The 17,457-nt window shown below is 38.5% G+C and overlaps 1 protein-coding gene across 6 annotated transcripts in view; it reads right to left on the bottom strand.

Annotated features, from left to right (window-relative positions):
- GOLGA4 (golgin A4) overlaps window positions 1–17,457 on the bottom strand; it is a 67,784-nt gene that overhangs the window by 36,198 nt on the left and 14,129 nt on the right. For 3 of the 6 annotated variants that reach the window (XM_075418611.1, XM_075418614.1, XM_075418612.1), the window contains exons 3-11: window positions 15,964–16,062; window positions 11,070–11,135; window positions 9,754–10,068; window positions 7,662–7,709; window positions 7,211–7,267; window positions 3,555–3,653; window positions 2,888–3,026; window positions 1,254–1,441; window positions 79–162 (exon numbers count right to left, since the gene is read on the bottom strand). In XM_075418611.1, coding sequence (XP_075274726.1) covers window positions 79–162; window positions 1,254–1,441; window positions 2,888–3,026; window positions 3,555–3,653; window positions 7,211–7,267; window positions 7,662–7,709; window positions 9,754–10,068; window positions 11,070–11,135; window positions 15,964–16,062 — 1,095 coding nt within the window. The remainder of the gene's footprint in view (window positions 1–78; window positions 163–1,253; window positions 1,442–2,887; window positions 3,027–3,554; window positions 3,654–7,210; window positions 7,268–7,661; window positions 7,710–9,753; window positions 10,069–11,069; window positions 11,136–15,963; window positions 16,063–17,457) is intronic. The other 3 variants (XM_075418613.1, XM_075418616.1, XM_075418617.1) reach the window with 3 other exon arrangements.

The following is a 17,457-nucleotide window of genomic DNA, read 5'->3' as shown; positions in this document are numbered from 1 at the left end:
AACAAGCCAGATGTTTTAAGTTTTAAACAATCTTATTCCAAAAACCACACAGAGTTTAAAGAACTTTTTTTTGTTTACCTTGTCTTGTTCTAGCTGCTCAATTAAATTCTTTGCATCACGCAGCTGCGTAATCAGTTTAGTCTTCTCAGCCATGTGAAGGTCCTAAAAAAAAACCCCCAACCACAAGTCCAAAGCATTGTCATCTGTAATAGAATACCTTCTTCTGACACACATCTTAGGTTTTGCTCTTTGAAAGAATCATTCGTAGACTGGCACATGACCGACAAGGCTGTCATTACATCAAAAATATGAAACAGGCTAGAAACGAGACCCTGCACTACACCTTGGAGGAAGAGCACAGAACAGAATCCAGGGAAAGGGAAGTAGGCAGCTTTACTTTTAAATCTCCCAGTGACCGGCTGCCTCGTGGCTTCCATACTAATTCAGTTATCTGCAGGCTTTGTTACAGTCTCCACAGGTTCTCTCATCGTTGTGAGCTACTACCGTAAAATGGGCAAGAAACATGCCTAAGGCACCTGCTCTATTACCTGAATCTTGGCTTACAAGAGGATCTCAGTAACTCAATACTACAATTGCTCATCACTGGCCTTGCTCTGGAAAAGGTCCTTAAAATACGTCAGTCTTTCAGAGCTCTTTCAAACTCGGCTGGTGCTCAGAGACCAAGACAGAGAAGAGGATCTGATCTCCTAAAGTAGAGTACAGCTGTATTTCTCACACTTTCATGCTTCCATTACTATCAGCCACCTTACTTTTATTCCACACTTGGCATTAACGGCCTTACAAGGAAAACTCAGCAAAATATGAATTTAGCTTTGGGGCTTCACTTCTGTTATCCTCACCATACTGTGCTCCCCACTGCCCTGCCCCTCTGTTTTCTGTTTGTTTACATAACTGATGCCTCCTCCACTATGTCTTAAAGGTTTAGCTCTGCTCCACTTCTCTCACTTTACCTCCTGTCTTCTGTGCTAGGACAGTCTTTTCCCCACCCTGACTTCCCGCAGCTGCTCTATTTCTGATACCGTTTTCATGGTTATTCATACAGGAAGGTTTCATATCCTTCTTTACAGCTTTTTGAGTAATTGCTCGATGTGCTCATTCCAGGTGGGTTTTATACCTTTAACTCCAGAAAGTACAGCGACCGTTTTTTAATGGTCTATTAATAAATTTTGGAAATGCTAGAGTTCTTACTGTGTTTTAGTAGCTACCCACGAAGTTAAGAGCATTACCCATACCTTCATTTTCTCCAGTTCCTGAAGCCTCTCTTCTAACTGTTCTTGAAGTGCTTCTTTCTCATTGGTTAACTGGGCGGAGCGCTCCTTATGTGACCGAATCATCTCCTTACAACGTTGCAGCAAGTTCTCTTGGCGCTTCACCCTCTGATTAAGAGTTTCCAGTGTTTTAGCAGAATCTTCATTGCCCTCTACAAGACAACATACCAACATTATCATATACATGCTGTTTCCAAAATGTAGATGTACATTCATCATTCACCTTGTGGGTGACTCTCAGCTCTCTAAAGAAAACTGTGCAAAGTCTGCAAAACTTCCTAGCAACTACTACAACTGCCAGAAACATGGCACACATACACAGAATAGCAAATGCAGTCTTTCACCCCAAATTAACTTACAAAACTCCAGTTACTATACAGGCTTCAAAACCAAGCTATTATTCAACAAAGGTCTTCTACGCAATTAAAAAGTTCTCATGAGTTATCAACCTGCCTGCTGCTACTAACAGAATATTCGCAAGCAGGAAAAAACGTGAAGCAAAGCAAACCACATCTCTCAACTGCCAAGCACACAGATTCCTGCTTTTACGGGGCTGAGTATGACATTAATTCTAAACTATCCAGGTTGGCAATACTGCATTCAGCAGGATAAAGGCCAAGTTCAGCATCTTTCCGAGCTATACTCCTCTCTGTGTAACTGGCACATGAGTAATATTTTACGGTGTGATCTGCTCTGATGCTCTGGAGGCTGTAAGAGTGCCTGGCATGAAAACAGGATCAGACAAATTCATAAAGGTTCAGTTCACGACCATAGGTCTTACAGACTATAGTCCAGAAGCAGACTCCAGCACAGGAAACATCCTGAACTTCGATTCCTGGGGACTGGATACTCAGGTAATTTCCTAATCACTACAAAAGACATGATGCTGGATAAGAAAATCTCTGATCTAACCCTTCCTATTATTCAAACATATGAAAATTATGGTAGGTGCTGAACAAAGATCATTTCAAGATGCACGTTCACCTCTGTCTGAGCTCTACCTTTTATGAAGGATACCAATGAAAGACTGAATGACACTTCCATTATATATCGGCATTATAATGTCCCTTGCATGTCCCTTGCTCAGTAATCAAATATACACAATACCAGGAGTCCCATAACTCAAATAATCTCTTGGTATGAGGAACATTTAGATTATTCAATAGCCTGAATATCAAAATTCATCTTTACTTTTCCCTGAGAAACAAAGAAAAAAGAAAAAAAAAAATAGAGATAGACGAGCAACTGGTCTCCTCTCTAAAGTCCAGCGATAGGTCCTTGCTTATGGGCAACAGAATCTCTTAATCATATTACACAGGGATAGGAACAACCCCTAAAGCAAAAGCAATACTTAGAACACTATCATCATTATTGACAAAGACAAGATGTATCACATTTGAATTCTTATGGAAACTAAGCATCTTAGAAGGGTTATCCTGCCCTCTAGCTGCCACGTTATTTTCGAAACTATTCTCTCTTTCCAGAAAATATAACTTTTACTATGACATGTTGAGCCCTAAGTATTGTTACTCCATCATAAATCAAAGCAGGCTTGTTCCCTAAAATCCAAAATCTCTTGAAAGAGCTGCAATACCTACCATTGCTTCCTGGTTCCACAGTATCTTCTGTACTGATTTCTTTTGTTGGACTTTGAACTTGGGGTTCAGATTGGACATTTGGATCAGGCAATTCAGTGCCTGTCTGACCATTGTGTAACCTCTGTTTTAGCAACGATACCTAAACAAAACGTTTTTTGTTAAAGAAACACACGGATTCTATGTAGATCATGTTTTCATCTTCAAAACTAGAGAGAGTTAAATAGAATTGATATCAACAAGTAGGCAATGGAAGAATCTAATTTATTTTAGCATTTGTTAAAATCAGAATTATGTTTCCAATTAACAAAAATAGTATCATTATGAGTGGAGAAACAAACACCAATTAAACAAAGCCCATAAATGTTGCCAAAGCAATTTTAGCTCTAACATCTGCTAATGTTACGGTCTTGATAACAAAGACATTACAAAGATATTTAAGCACAGACCAAACAATCATATTTAACCTGAGTGAGATTTTACAAAGGTATTCTCTACCATGAAGATGCACTTCATTTCTAGTTAATCACAAATTCTCAAGAAGTTTTACAACCTAGCAGCAATTACAATAAAACATGCACATGTATTATAGGAAATAATTAGTTTTTCAAGAAATAAAAAGTGTAGAAAAAGCAGTTTTGAAGGGCATCTGTTGGGTAAGGTGTCTTACCTGAGTTTGCAGGACACTAATAAGTTGATCCTTTTCTTCTAAGGAAGCATCAAATTCCTCTTGGAGATGTTTCTTAGCTTGTTGATCCATCTGGAGCTCCTGAGAATCACAAACAAATATGTCTCAAATGAAAACTGAAATATGAATTTAAAAGGCTTATCAAAACATTATGAAATAATATTAAAAATACCTCTTCACAGTCATGACCCCAGAACACAACCGTAAAGTGGACATTTCTTTTACTGTACAACATTCCACACAACATAAGAAGAACATCCCATTCTAATACCAGCATTAAAACAGAAAGAGTCTAGATGTGATGCAAAAGATTATCAAGGATTCTTTCTTCCTAAAAATAAATTTGGGCAGGGATCACTTCAAGCCTGCTCCTGAAAACTGTTTTTCATGCACATGTTTCTCCTGGAAGTTGAAGACTGCACTTTGGTAAACCAGATTCTTCATTTAGCCAACACATTAAGTCAACATAAACAGCAGAAATGTAAATTTCTCTTACACTCGTTCAGCAGGCTAGCATTCTAATACAACAAATGCCATTTATAAGAGCAGAAAGTTTTTTATTCCTCAAACGTGTCTCAAATGAGCAAGCCAGAGAATGCCAAAGAACTTAACTATGTGGCTTTACTTCGTCCTTACTTGCATTCATTTGGCTGAACACCTTTAGAAACTTGTAGATGTTGTCTAAACACATTAGTAGGATCTACATAATCTTATTAAATACTGCCTTAGGGAGGTTTCTTTTCTTTAATTCCTATGCTTGTAAAGTTTAAATATTTTAATTTCTTTAATTATTGTTCCAATAGAAAATAAATGTACTTAAATTAATCCACACCTAATTGCTTATTAAGAGAAGCAGAACCATACATATTTCATGCTTGCACTGTAAGTAATTTCCCAAACTTGCGGGGTTTTTAATTTTTTTTTTTATTTATATATTTACTTCATCCGTATAGATCTTCCCAGTGATTTACCCCAGGAAACTAACGCTTCTATGACCATTATTCTTGCAAAGATCGCTTATATAGAAACAAGCACCACCCACAAACATGGATTCTGTTAGCCAGGCAAAGACAGAGGACAACAGAAAGGAAGGATGAAATAGCAAACAGGAGACAAAACACAGGGCACCGGATGCTTCCTGCGTTGCTTTCCTCCAACTCCAAATCTTGCTTTTGTGCTCTCCTGCTGCCTATCCCTTACCTCCAAGAGTGAATCCTGGCTGCTGTAGCTGAGCCCGATACCAGCTCTGAGAACCGCAGCTGTGCGAACTGAGCCTGCCCAGCCACACATAGGCAGGAGAGCGCTGGAAGGAACCAGTGGGAAAACTATTTCTCTCTTTTTCCAAATAACTACATCCATTTTTAACCCCTGCATAGATTCAGGTTCTCAGTTGCTACTGATCACACTTCTGCCTTGTGCTTTGGAGCTTTAGGAGCAACTGCTCCCAAGCAAAGCAAAGCAGCTCAGTGCAAGCACAAGTGACAACAAGATTTACTGAAACCAACACAGCAATAGTCCTCTTTGGATCCCAAAGTCCCTTCTGATCCTTGTCTGAGAAGGAGAACACTGAGGTCTGCTTGAAGATTGCTGTTGAGGAATTACACTTAACAGGAACAAACTAATGTAAGGTGTGGATTTCCAGGGACTATTTCACACTGGCAACTTGGCCCCAGAGGAGACTTGGTTTATTCTTACATGGCCCCTCAGAAGAAACTTGTCTGATTGAACATATTTATGGGAAAATTGGACTGTATGACAAAGAAAAGGATTTTTAAAATTCATTTCTGGTAACAAATTATTACATCAATGAATGATCTATTTTGTACCATTTTAGCTTCCATGATGGAAACGTACCATTTTATCTGAAATTTTTCTTTTAAGTCTGCTTTACCTAATGCTATAACACTCGAACTTCCAAACAACAAAACCCATACTTTTTGAAGTTTTTCAATTAATGGGAAAGAACTTCCATTTTAGATTTGAAGGAGCCTTTAAACCTACCAGATTTATAAGAAGTAAATTAAATTTTACACCATATATGTATTAAAAAAATTAGAAACATATAACACGTATGTGTATATATGAATCAGACTATGACAGAAGAAGTGAGAAATTAGCATGCACACATGCAACTCTTTCATAATCAGAAGCTTTAACTCTAGTATATATATGCCTTCCAAACTTTATCAACCACCAATAATCTGGAAAATGAAGCGTACTGGAGCATGCGGATATCAACAGAACACAGCATGAGCTTCTTTCATTTGACCCTGTAGTGAACTGGAAAAACAGCAGCAGGCCACTTCTGTCCCTAACGCTGTGGGTTTTCCCCCCGTATGGACTGGAGGTTAGGTCAGGACAGGGTGACAGCGCAGGCGCCGTCTCCCTGCTCTCAGCTGCTGGGGCAGAAGCAGCACAGATTGGAACCAAAATGCCACCCCAGCGGCACACACAATTCACAGCCTGCTTCCCGGGAGGACACCCCGCGTCGCTGAAGAAGAGTGCCCCGCAGTTTGTCAGCGACCTCCTCCGACAGGAGCAGCGGCCCGACTGGTCACACAGCGGCAGTCCTTGCAGGGGAGCACGAGCCCTGGGTACGTGCATGTCCAGACGCTCACAGCCGCCATCCCTCGCCATCAAGGGACCGACCCTGGCCCCCGTCTGCGGGCGAGCCGCCCGACCGCCTGGAGCTAGGCTGCCTGAAGGTGGGACCTCGCCATGGTCTGACGGCTCCTGCAACCCACGTGCCAGCACTGCTGCTTGGCACAGCGCACGCCAGAACCGGGAGCACAGCTACAGAGAAAGGCTGGGGCTTTGAGCGAGCTGGTACCCAGCTCCCAAGCGAGGTGAGAGCATGGACAGAGAGGCCCCTGCACGCCCACCTCTGAACCTGATGCTGCACTGGCTCCCAGGGCGGTAAAAAGGCTTCAGCTTCACATTCTGCAGCACCAGGGTTTGACAATATGGCTCTTGTGAACTTGCCCTTTTAATTTGCTCTGCCCAATAAAATGTGCGTGTCTTTTAATTAAGCCCAATGTGTTTATTATCAATACCAAATACATTAGAGCTTCTCCTTTTAATTTCACTGTAACCTAAGGAGGCAATAATCATAACATGACTTACCACCTGATATTATGGTCGAAATCAAACTGTACTACAAATCCATAAAAACAATGTAAATATTATAATTGAGGTCAAGATGAGAGTTTTTTTATTTTATCTTACTTTTTTTTATTGATTGTCATTGAAGTCTTTCTTAAAGAGTGCCTATTACTTGTATTTGCCTAACATTAGTATTTCTCAATACTAGAAGAGCAACAAATTGCACCGGGACATCTACTGCTGAGCCCAACAGCACTGCAAGAACCACACACACTTCTACCTATTTTACAATGAACAGAAGAGCAGTTCAGTCAGCACGATGAACTGCTCTGTCTTAGAGTACTTACAATAAGCTGCTGAATCAGAAACAAGCCAGAGAAATAAACCCACATAAACAAATGAAAACAAGCAATAAAAAACCCTGCTGCGCGATAGAAAATATTTTGTAAAGTGAACAAAGAGGTCAAAAGCTAGGCAGAGAAAGATCCTAGGTATTTGTGGTACAAAGTAAATATTCATTCGATAAAGGAAATTACCTCTCTCAGTTCTCCAATTCTGCGAAGTGCTTTATCCTGACTTTGACTCAGGATGCCCTTAAAAAAAAAAGGCAGAATAAACATCAGGTGTACTAAATGTAACTTTATATATAAAATATAAATACATTCCCAGAATTGTATTTCAGCAGAAGAATTAATGCTTTGTATTCTTCTTTCAAGTCCAGCTTGATGCATAACTATTATCATAAACTGCCAACTATGGGCTGGCAATCTACCAATCTTCAGTTATTTGACAAACCAGTATCAGCTTGGCTCCCTTAGAAATGCCAGCTAAGAGTCTTTTGTTACATACACACACACAGATATATACACGCAACTTGTTGTGTAAACACACACACACAATACACTGACAATTAAATCTGTATTTGCACTACACATTTTAAGATTCAGAAAAGCATTCAGGTAAGAGAAGATGGAAAGTAATGCTTACCTGTAGCTTCTTCTTCTCCCGCTGGGCAACTTGATAAGCAGACACTAGCTAAAATACAAAAATCAGTATAATGATGATAATGCACCACTTACAGCTATGAAAATAATTTGCTTAGTTGTATCACTATCTGCATTTTTCAAACTTGAGAAAGCTCTTCTGAAAGAAACATACTGAAATTTTCTCAGTGTTTCCTTTTTCCACTTATAAAATATCTCCACTTTGTTTAAAAAAATAAAGGTTACATGAGAAAACAATGAGGTCACTTCAGCACTCATGCACAGTTTTCCATTCACTAGAAAGACCTCTAAGAACAGCCATGCTTCAATACAGGCAGTCCAAAAAACAACTGTATCAGAAAGTTACATCTCAGACAGCTACCTCACAGGGATGCTCATCTCCCAGGGAGCTTAAATTAATTTTACAATGAGTATGCATTAAAAGATAAACTTACAAATCCTGCAAAAAAAAAAAAAAAGTCTGTGAAATACTGAATGTTCTTATCCCACATGCTTTGCACACACCCAGCAGACAGACTGGAAGTGGACAATATTTCTCATTGTAAGCTGACAAAAGAACTTCACGAGTAACTGCACAATTTAGTTTAATTAAAACTGTGATCACAATTGCCTAAGCTGTCCAAAGCTGAAGCAGCATAATGGCACTTGGAACTAGAACACGCCATTTTCAAATTGCTGAAAAATTAAAGGAAAACAAATCCAAACCACCAAAACCAGAAATCTTTAAGTCAAAAGGTATCTTCGAATTCTTATTTAATATAAATTAATATTTTTCAGAATTCAGAATTGCATTTAATTTGAAATTGATACTTATTTTGCCCTAAAAAAAAAACCTAAAACTACTGTGGATAGTTTCCCTTACTGTATTTTTGAGATGCTAACTTTGTATCCTACTTTAAGTGAGGAAAAAAACCTATATATTGAAATTATATACTATTATATATATATTGAATATATATACTGAATATATATATTGAAACTCCTTTCTTCCAAGCTCCAGCAAAACAATTCTTTCAAACTGAACTAAAGAAACTCACAGAAATATAAAAAAAATCCAAACCTGTTTGATAAAGAAAATTGAGACTTGCTGGACAGACTACACTTAGAAAAACAAGAAAAAACACCAAAACACATACAAACTGAAGAATTTTCACTTTAGCAACACTGTTTACATAAACTTTTAAAAATATATCTTGTTATACTAGCTGGAAGAGAATGAAAAAATAATGGGAGACAACAATCACTGAATTAATGGAAGACACCTGTTTTTCCAGGCATATGCTGAATACTGTAATTGCTGTGTACATACCTTAGATTCCAGTGATTTTGGAACTAATTGCCAAAAGTCTGCACAGGAATTTTTGTCTTTGAGGGCAGCAAACATTTAAAGAACTGTAAAAACCAGCGCTAATGTCCAGTTTTCAATACAGCACACATGTATCTTAAAAAAAACAAAACAATTCAACACCACCACTCGCAAAGCTTTACTTTTCCCAACAATTTGGAAAACGAGTGGCAAAACTACTTGTATCATTGGTTTCCACTAAAATAGCAATAGAAATAGTCCTTGAATGAATTCCTTCCAAGGAATACATGGAAATTATGGAGAGTAGAACTTACTTATTGAAAATAAAACACTTGCCTATCACACATGCATGGAATATACACTGTGCACTTCAAGTAGAAGTTTCAGAAGAAAAGTAAACATGCTGTCATGCAAGTACAAGCCATAGTCATTTCTTTACTGAACTCCAGCTCCCGCTACAGACTTTCAGCAGAAACCTTCATAGGCCTGCTTTGTGTGAGTAACCACTAATTAATCCCTGTTGCTGACAACACGAAATTACTTACAAATGAGAAGAAAATGATTTCCACATTTTATTACCGGAAAAATATTTGACCTATCTAGGCCAAAAACAACTAGACTTCCAATAATAATTTAATTTCCATGGTAGCTGTAAGTAGATCCATTTGCTCCAGACAGGAAAACAAAAAAATTGTCCACTATTGCAGTGTCTGTGAGCCTGATCTTTTTCCCCTCTCCACCCAGGGAAGTCAGTGATAACATTACCTACCTCTGAGTATTTTCCCCTATAGTTGCCGAAACTGTGCTCCACCCTGCGCAGCCGCTGCAGCAGCTGCTCTTTGCTGAGGCTGTCCATATTTCCCAGAGGCTCTTCTGTTTCACTTTCAATGTCAGAAGGTGGATCAAAGGTGGGACCGGCTGCGTCCAAGTCCAGTCGATTCAATGAGTCTCTTGAAGAGGTTCGTACCAGGGACTCCTTAGAAGAAGAGCGGAACAGGGACTCTTTCACTGGGCTTCGAAACAAAGACTCCACGGAGGGAACTCGGAGCTGAAGCCTCTGGGCGAAAGATGGAGTGTCACTCAGCTGCAAAAATTCAAAGCAAGTAATTACTTCTGCCCTGCTCTGAGGCAGATGAGACACACTAAAGCCCAGGAAAGAGAGACCTGACCTGGGCAAAGGGCTGACTGCTGCCTAACACATGCATGACACCAAACAGCTACCGCTCCCTTAGAAGAATCACCTCCTTGTGCAGAAAATTCAAGCATGCAGCTACCACATGTGGGCAATTTCAGACTGCAACTAAATCCACTGAACTACAGCTCTGATTTAAACTTCTGAAAGAATATACTTCTGTGTAATTCCTTTAAAAAGTGAAGAATATGTAACTAAAATAAATAGTTGCATTTACTGCTGTCCCAAATGTAAAAAAAAAAGAAGTCATGTGACTCACTTCTTGATGTATTAAACAGAAGGCTGTATTACCTCAAAGACAAAGATATTTTCCTACGATTAAGAGAACAAATTTTTTGTAAAATTCCTTGTACAACCGTTAGTTCTAGCATGCCGTCTTAAACGGTCCTTTTTTTAAATTATATTTTAAATGGCTTTACGATTTTTACATAAAACGCAATTATTGATTTACGCAGCTGAAGTACTTCATGCTGTTCTAAAGCAAAAGGTTCTGTGCTACGGTACCGTATACTGCTGGTGCTACAGAAGTGTTTCGAAAGCATTATTGCACCACGTTGTCCCCACAATCCAATGTCAGGACACAAGTACTAGGAGCCACTGCTAACCTCACTCCAGCAAGCTAAACTTTTTCTGAGACACATTACGGAATGACCTCCACCTTTATCACTAGTGACAGTTTTTTAAGCCTCCCACTTCTTTTCCTTCAGCTAGAAATCAGCTTTCTAGCCATGCAACACGCCCTCTTACACATAACCAAAACCCCCTCGTGAAACCTGCGAGGCGACCACTTGTCACCCCTGCTCCAGCATGAAGACACTGGGCGTTTCAGCCAACCCAGCACAAAGACAACATGGCAGCGGAGGAGGCGACAGCCCCCCAGATCCCCCCCATACCTGCGGGGAGGCTGGTCCGCTGCCGTTGTTCTCTGGGGACCTGGGAAGCGGTGGTTTGGTGAAGTTCTACAGGAGGAAAAACAACTGTTAGAAGGAAAAGACTACAAGCACTCTAATTCACCGATTCCTACAAACAGCATCTGTGCTTTTTCCTTGCCTGTGTTTTTAGTACTTTCTTTCGAATGTTTATTAAGATGTCTTCATGCAAATGAGCTAGTTTGTTAAATTCAAAACAGACTGCTGCAATACACAGAACTATAAAGCAGCTATAGGGTGCACAGATTAGTAGGAGACATCCGCAAATGCTGACACCTCCAATTAAGTTATTCATAACGATTATTCATGTAACATTTATGCACAAATCAAAGAAACACCAAAAAGACAAAATTATAGCAGGAAAAATCTAATTGACGACCAGTGTTGTTTACAGCCAACATAAGGAATAGTGGAATCACACCATCTTTCTCTGTTTAAGTACATTGGGGGGGGGTGGGTAGTGAGGTGTGGAAACTACCCAGGAAAAAAGTGCTGGTAACAGGCTGCAAACAAGCATGAAAATTAAAATACTTTCAGAAAAAAAACATGCCATGCAAAACTTCGCGCATACATCCCTCTGCACTCCCAAACAAAGAAATACAAACAAAATGCACTCAAAAAACCAAAACCAACACAACAGAAAACATTTGTTGATGTGGGGGTTTGTTTTTTTTTTTTTAAGAGAGTTCAGACATTTTTGTTCTCTGACTGTCTGTCCTGCTTTTCCTATGTCCTGTGTTCAGGTGTTTTCTAACTTATACAAATCCAGATGGTTTTCTGGTGTTTAAACCAGGTCAAACTGAAGTAGCAGAACATGCTAGAAACCATCTTGGACACGAATTTTTTCCAACAGAAGCAAAGCACTTAGACATATTGAAAAAAGTATGAGGAATTCAGCTACAAGCAGTGTAACTTTTAATCAAGATGCACCCTGATAGCTACATGTAAGTCGTAAAATCTAAGATGTACATGCAACTAAAATATCAATCATAATCATCCATGTATCTGCTACATGATTACACCCACAGCTTCTACTATGTGTGGATACACAGATAAGCATACATAAACATAAAGATAGAAGAGGAATGATCCAGTGTAAAAGGGCTTCAGAGAGGTCTGACGTCGAGCAAACTTAAAAAAGTAGAAAAATACTACAGAAGAAAGAGAAATCCAGACAGTTACAGAAGCCGGAGAAATGAGCAGTCACCCCAACTCAGACAAAGCAAAATGAGCGATAACCAGCCATACAAGAAGTCCGTTTGGATTTGGAAACTGTGCTTCACCTGGCTTGAACAAAACCTGGATTCTGCTTCAGAGCCCTATCCTGTTGTGGTGGATTTATTCCTAGTGGATTAAGAGCTCTTCGTGGGTTTTAAACTAAAGCACTCCTACATTTTATTCTTGGCTCCATTACCTGTTCTTTTTCATTTCCTAACTGGAAAGTTAAGAAGGGTAATCGAAATAAAACTTTATCTTCTGCTTTATAATTTAGAAAGTATCTACCGTGCTAGTACTGGCCTGCCAACAGCAGGAAACAAACACTTTACCAAGAATTACAAACTAACTACCAACACTTCTTCAAAAATCATCTATTCTGATACCCATAAAAAGAAACTATGGAGGGTTTGTACCTCTAATTCATAAGAATCATTCCATAACATTTAAGATCTATTTTAAAAACACAAGATTAAGTCGATTTATTAAATCTAATAAGGTGTTCATGAATATAAAAACGATAGATGCTGTTCTTTTCTATTAAGATACTTAAAAAGCTGCCATTTAAGTATCTATGAAGATCCTTAAAACATGCCATTTCAAAACTAAAACATCACCACTTTTAAAATTTTCCTACTAATTGTGCTGACATATTTGCATTCATTCTGTATGAACAGAAGTAGAACCTACATTTGGGATTAGACTTTCTATTAGCATAAAGCATAAAAGCAATACCCTGGCAATCTTGCATATAAAAACTGGACCACCACAGGTATCCAGCTGCTGCAATTCTAAGTCACTGTGCTCTAGGGCAAACGGTCATATTCTGCATCCACACAGTGAAAGGTAAGTGTGAATGGAAGTTGCTATATATAAGTACAGATCCAAGAGGCTTTGAAGAGCTTAAAAGCCCCAGCCTTTCATAAGCCTTAAGAGATGCTTCAGCAAAACTAGAATCACACAGCACAGGCTGGCACTTTGAAAGTCTTAAAACCAGCAGAGTTATGGCAGGGTTTCTGGACATCAACAGATGTCTTTCTTCCCTGAACCACAGAACATGCACAACTATATCTCAACTCAAAGAGAGCTATACTTACAATCTCTAATAAAAAGGTTGGGTTTTTAATTGGAGCACATTAGGGTGTTCTAGTGATACTTTTGCTTCCTTACTTCTCTATTTCCGAAATGCAAACTAATTCATCTTACTTATTTCTCAAAGGTATAAATAGATTTATAAGCCTAAAGAGTGAAAGCTTAAATGTCCACATTTAAAAACATTTTATTTCTCTGCCTCCTCCTCAGGCATTCCAAAATTGAGTAAATTATGGAGAAAAGAAAGACAGCTTAGTACATACTTTCCTCCCTCATTTTCCTTTAATTTTTCTTTAAAAAATCCTCTCTGTCCAAGAATATTTGAACTGTTTCTTCATGCAACAAAACCCGTGCAGCTTAGTTAGCAAAGAGTTTATACTAACTTCACCTGTGCCAAAACCCCCACAATTAGAGTCCCTTCTCCATGATGCTCACTGTCTTGGATCACACATCACTTGCACAAACACAGTTAAAAAACTGCTCTGTTTCAGAAGAATTAATACACATTTGTGTGTGTGGATTAAACTTTCCCTCTCCTGTATCTTTAGTTTTCCTAGGTTTCCCAAACGTATATAATGGGTTTTTTTTAATATATATATGTGTGTATAATCATTGAATCATAGAATAGTTTGGGTCGGAAGAAAACTTAAGGATCATCTGGTTCCAATCCCCCTGCCACACGCAGCGACACCTTTCACCAGACCAGGTTGCTCAAAGCCCCATCCAACCTGGCCTTGAACACTTCCAGGGAGGGGATGTCCACAACTTCCCTGTTCCAGTGTCTCACAACCCTCATAGTAATTTATTTCTTCTATCTAATCTAAATCTACCTTCTTTCAGCTTGAAGCCATTACCCCTTGTCCTATCACTACATGCCCTTGCCCTCCTCTTCCTCATAAACCTTTATGTCATTGTTTTCTGCCCCAATTCTTACTGTGAGAGTACAGCTCCAGTGCCTTCAGCAAGTTCACAGAACAAGATCAGTTTTACACGTAACATATTATTAATACACATTGGTAGCGCATTAACGATAACTCTTACATTACAATTATTTGCTATGTATGCAGTCTGGTATATAAATATGCAAACGGTGATTCCTGACACTAAAGTATCTACTAAACGGTAATATAAAGACAACATTTGAGCATGCACAGAAATATGTTTTTCTAAATGCAACTGTACTAGGGATATTCTGTAGTGTAGTGAAAAACAGCCCATCACTGTTTACTGCTGTAAGTGTAGCAAAGCTTAATTTAAATTGCAGTGACACTTTAGGTAGTGATCACTGGACCTGGAATATGATCAAAATACCTAGAACTGTGAAAAAAAAAAGCCAACCCCAAACCTCTAGTACCTATTTCAAAACTGTAGATTTCTGCACAGTCTGAATGTCTTCTTTGCTCCCCATCAAAAAGCTCAGTCTTGAGAACACCATGACTCAGCCAGCAACGAATCTGTGCTCTAAGGGCATGCTCCAAACAATCCTAACCCTTGACAACAAATGAATGCCTTTCCACAGACCATCTTTTTAATCACTGTTTCAGTCCAGTCTTGCTTAGCTTGAGAGAGACAAGTCCAACACAACACGATGTGCTGTGCCACGTCCATTCGCTTATCAAATTTCCACCCCGTTACAGCTTTCAGTGACTTGTCATTTCCAGCCTCTGCATGAGCAGCAAAACCGCACTTGCTGAACTGGAAAAGCAAAGCAATCATGAATTGTGAGGATGAGCTGGGACTCTAAAAACACACTGTGCTTTGAATCACTGTGGACTCAGGAATGCCCTGCCTCCGAAGCATGTGAAAGATGCCGTCCCAGTCCTGTGACAATAATGAGAAGAATACAGCTCTGTATGTGCATATGCTGGAAAGTAGAAGGCTGCTTTCCTCCCTATGCCTGCTCCTTTTTCTCTTCTCGCTGAACTCCTCCACTTGTATACTATGAAACTAACATTTCCAGGCAAATATATATTTAACATAAAATCTAATTATTTTAAAAAAAAGACTATTTATCCTCACAACAGCAGCTGCCAGGTTACCAACTAGAAGTGGCTGAATTTCAGTATCTATGTGAGATAAATTTCCTGCTACCATTAGTAGTAAATGACTTTGTGAGGCTTTCACTGTACGCTGCAAAAAGCATGTAATTGTTACACTTTGAGATTGTTTTTGTCTAAAATATTCATTTATCTTGAAATACATACAGACATACATAACAATGAAGAGGAAGACTTTCAATGGCATTAATGAATTCTAAGCAACAAACGTATAAACTTGTGCAACAATTATTTAAAAATTGTGTAGAGTACGATTACCTGTGTAACAGAAAACGTGTTAATTTTTTTATGTTACAATAAATTCACATCATACAGCACACCAGCCAGGACCTATCAGGTACTACCTCCGTGAAATTTAGTGCAGGGTTAGCGACAGGGCAGTTAAGATAGATGCCTTTGTGAGAACAAGCCACAAGCAACACTAGGTTTGCCTTCTAGCACAGTACTCTCCTCCGCCTGCTAAAGGCATCACTAAGAGGGGTGGGAGGACTCACCACACCGTCACTCTGTGGCTTAGGTTGTTTGGTGGGATCCAAAGCAAAGATAGTATACTCGGAGAGAAAAGCAGGTTCTGCTATTATCTCGGCTAGCAGCTGTCATTCAATGCAAAAAGTAGGAAAACGAAAATAAATGAAGTAGTAAGGTAAAGAACACTGCATGATTTCCCTCAATTTTCCCACACTACTAAAAACATCATAAAACACCACAGCAGTTTATGAGACAATAGATATTGATAAGGGCAGGACACAACCAGAAAATACACATTACATCATTTCAGAACAGTTTTGATCATTTAGAAGTAAAGAAACACACAATTAAAAAAAAAACCAAACAAAAACTAGTTTAGCCAAACAAAGAGAATGTTTCAGGCACTGATATAGTAATTTTTTTAAACTTCTGTGGATGGACTTACCTTCAGATACCACTGAGCCTTCTTTGATCTCAGTTATGCGTCAAAAACTTGTTATTGTAAAAATTCTATCAGTATTTCAGTTATAAACATTATAGACTGCATGCTTTCGACTATCTTCTAGTGCTCTTACACAGTATAATTCTAACTATGCTTAAAAAAAATTCCTTACAAAATTTTTCAAGCTACTAAACAGACTATATTGTAAAAACACCACAAGTTGAATTAACTATTATATCAAATTAGTATCAAAGAAGAGATTTAAATTCCTAGTGACAAAAGACATGGAGAGAGAGAGAGACTGGAATTTGATTTCAAATGGGTTATTTACATGTAATGCAATGCAATCTAAAGCTATTAAGATGCTGTAAGAGATTTAAAAAAATATTCCTTGCGATTTTACTCACACACAGAAGTTCAAGCTTCAACTTTCTTATAGCCTGAGATTTCAGAACTGTGCTGACTGAACCAAAACAGGGTATGTTTTTTCTTTCTTATTATTTCAGAATAATTTTGTTTTATTTCAAGTTACTAAATAGTATTTTTAGGAATCAAATCTATTGCAACATAAGTTAGTTTGTTTGGTTTTTTTTCCTGAGACTGTTACATTGACTCCAGTGTTCCAGCAGATCAATTACATAAATTGAAATCGAGAGAGGAAAAAATATTTTCATGTGTAAGATCTGGAATGCTACATGACTTGCAATTTGTGTCCATGAAACCCTTTCAGAAAGTGTATTAAGTGCTTAATGTTCAGTGACAGACATACACAATAGCCTCTGAATGTCACTACTGACTTCCTATGTCTTTTCTCTAATGTACTTCTACACTGAAAAAAATCAAATAATTACTGAAAAACCTGAGTAACTGAGACCGCAATTGCCAATCCTGCAGAAAACAAAGCAAAATAAAAACCTAAACTGTGCTTTTATTACCTCTTATTTGATTCACTATACTATATACATATGTATATACACACACACATACACACAGCCCCTCTTCGTACAAATGTCCATCGCTGGAGAATGCTGCTAGTCATATCAGAAGACCTCCTAGAGCTACAAAGGGAAAGAAGCTT

Source organism: Opisthocomus hoazin, chromosome 4 (assembly GCF_030867145.1).
Source record: "Opisthocomus hoazin isolate bOpiHoa1 chromosome 4, bOpiHoa1.hap1, whole genome shotgun sequence".
Taxonomy (NCBI): Eukaryota; Metazoa; Chordata; class Aves; order Opisthocomiformes; family Opisthocomidae; genus Opisthocomus; species Opisthocomus hoazin.
Note: the sequence above shows the minus strand (reverse complement) of the source record. Positions and strands in the feature narration are given on the sequence as shown.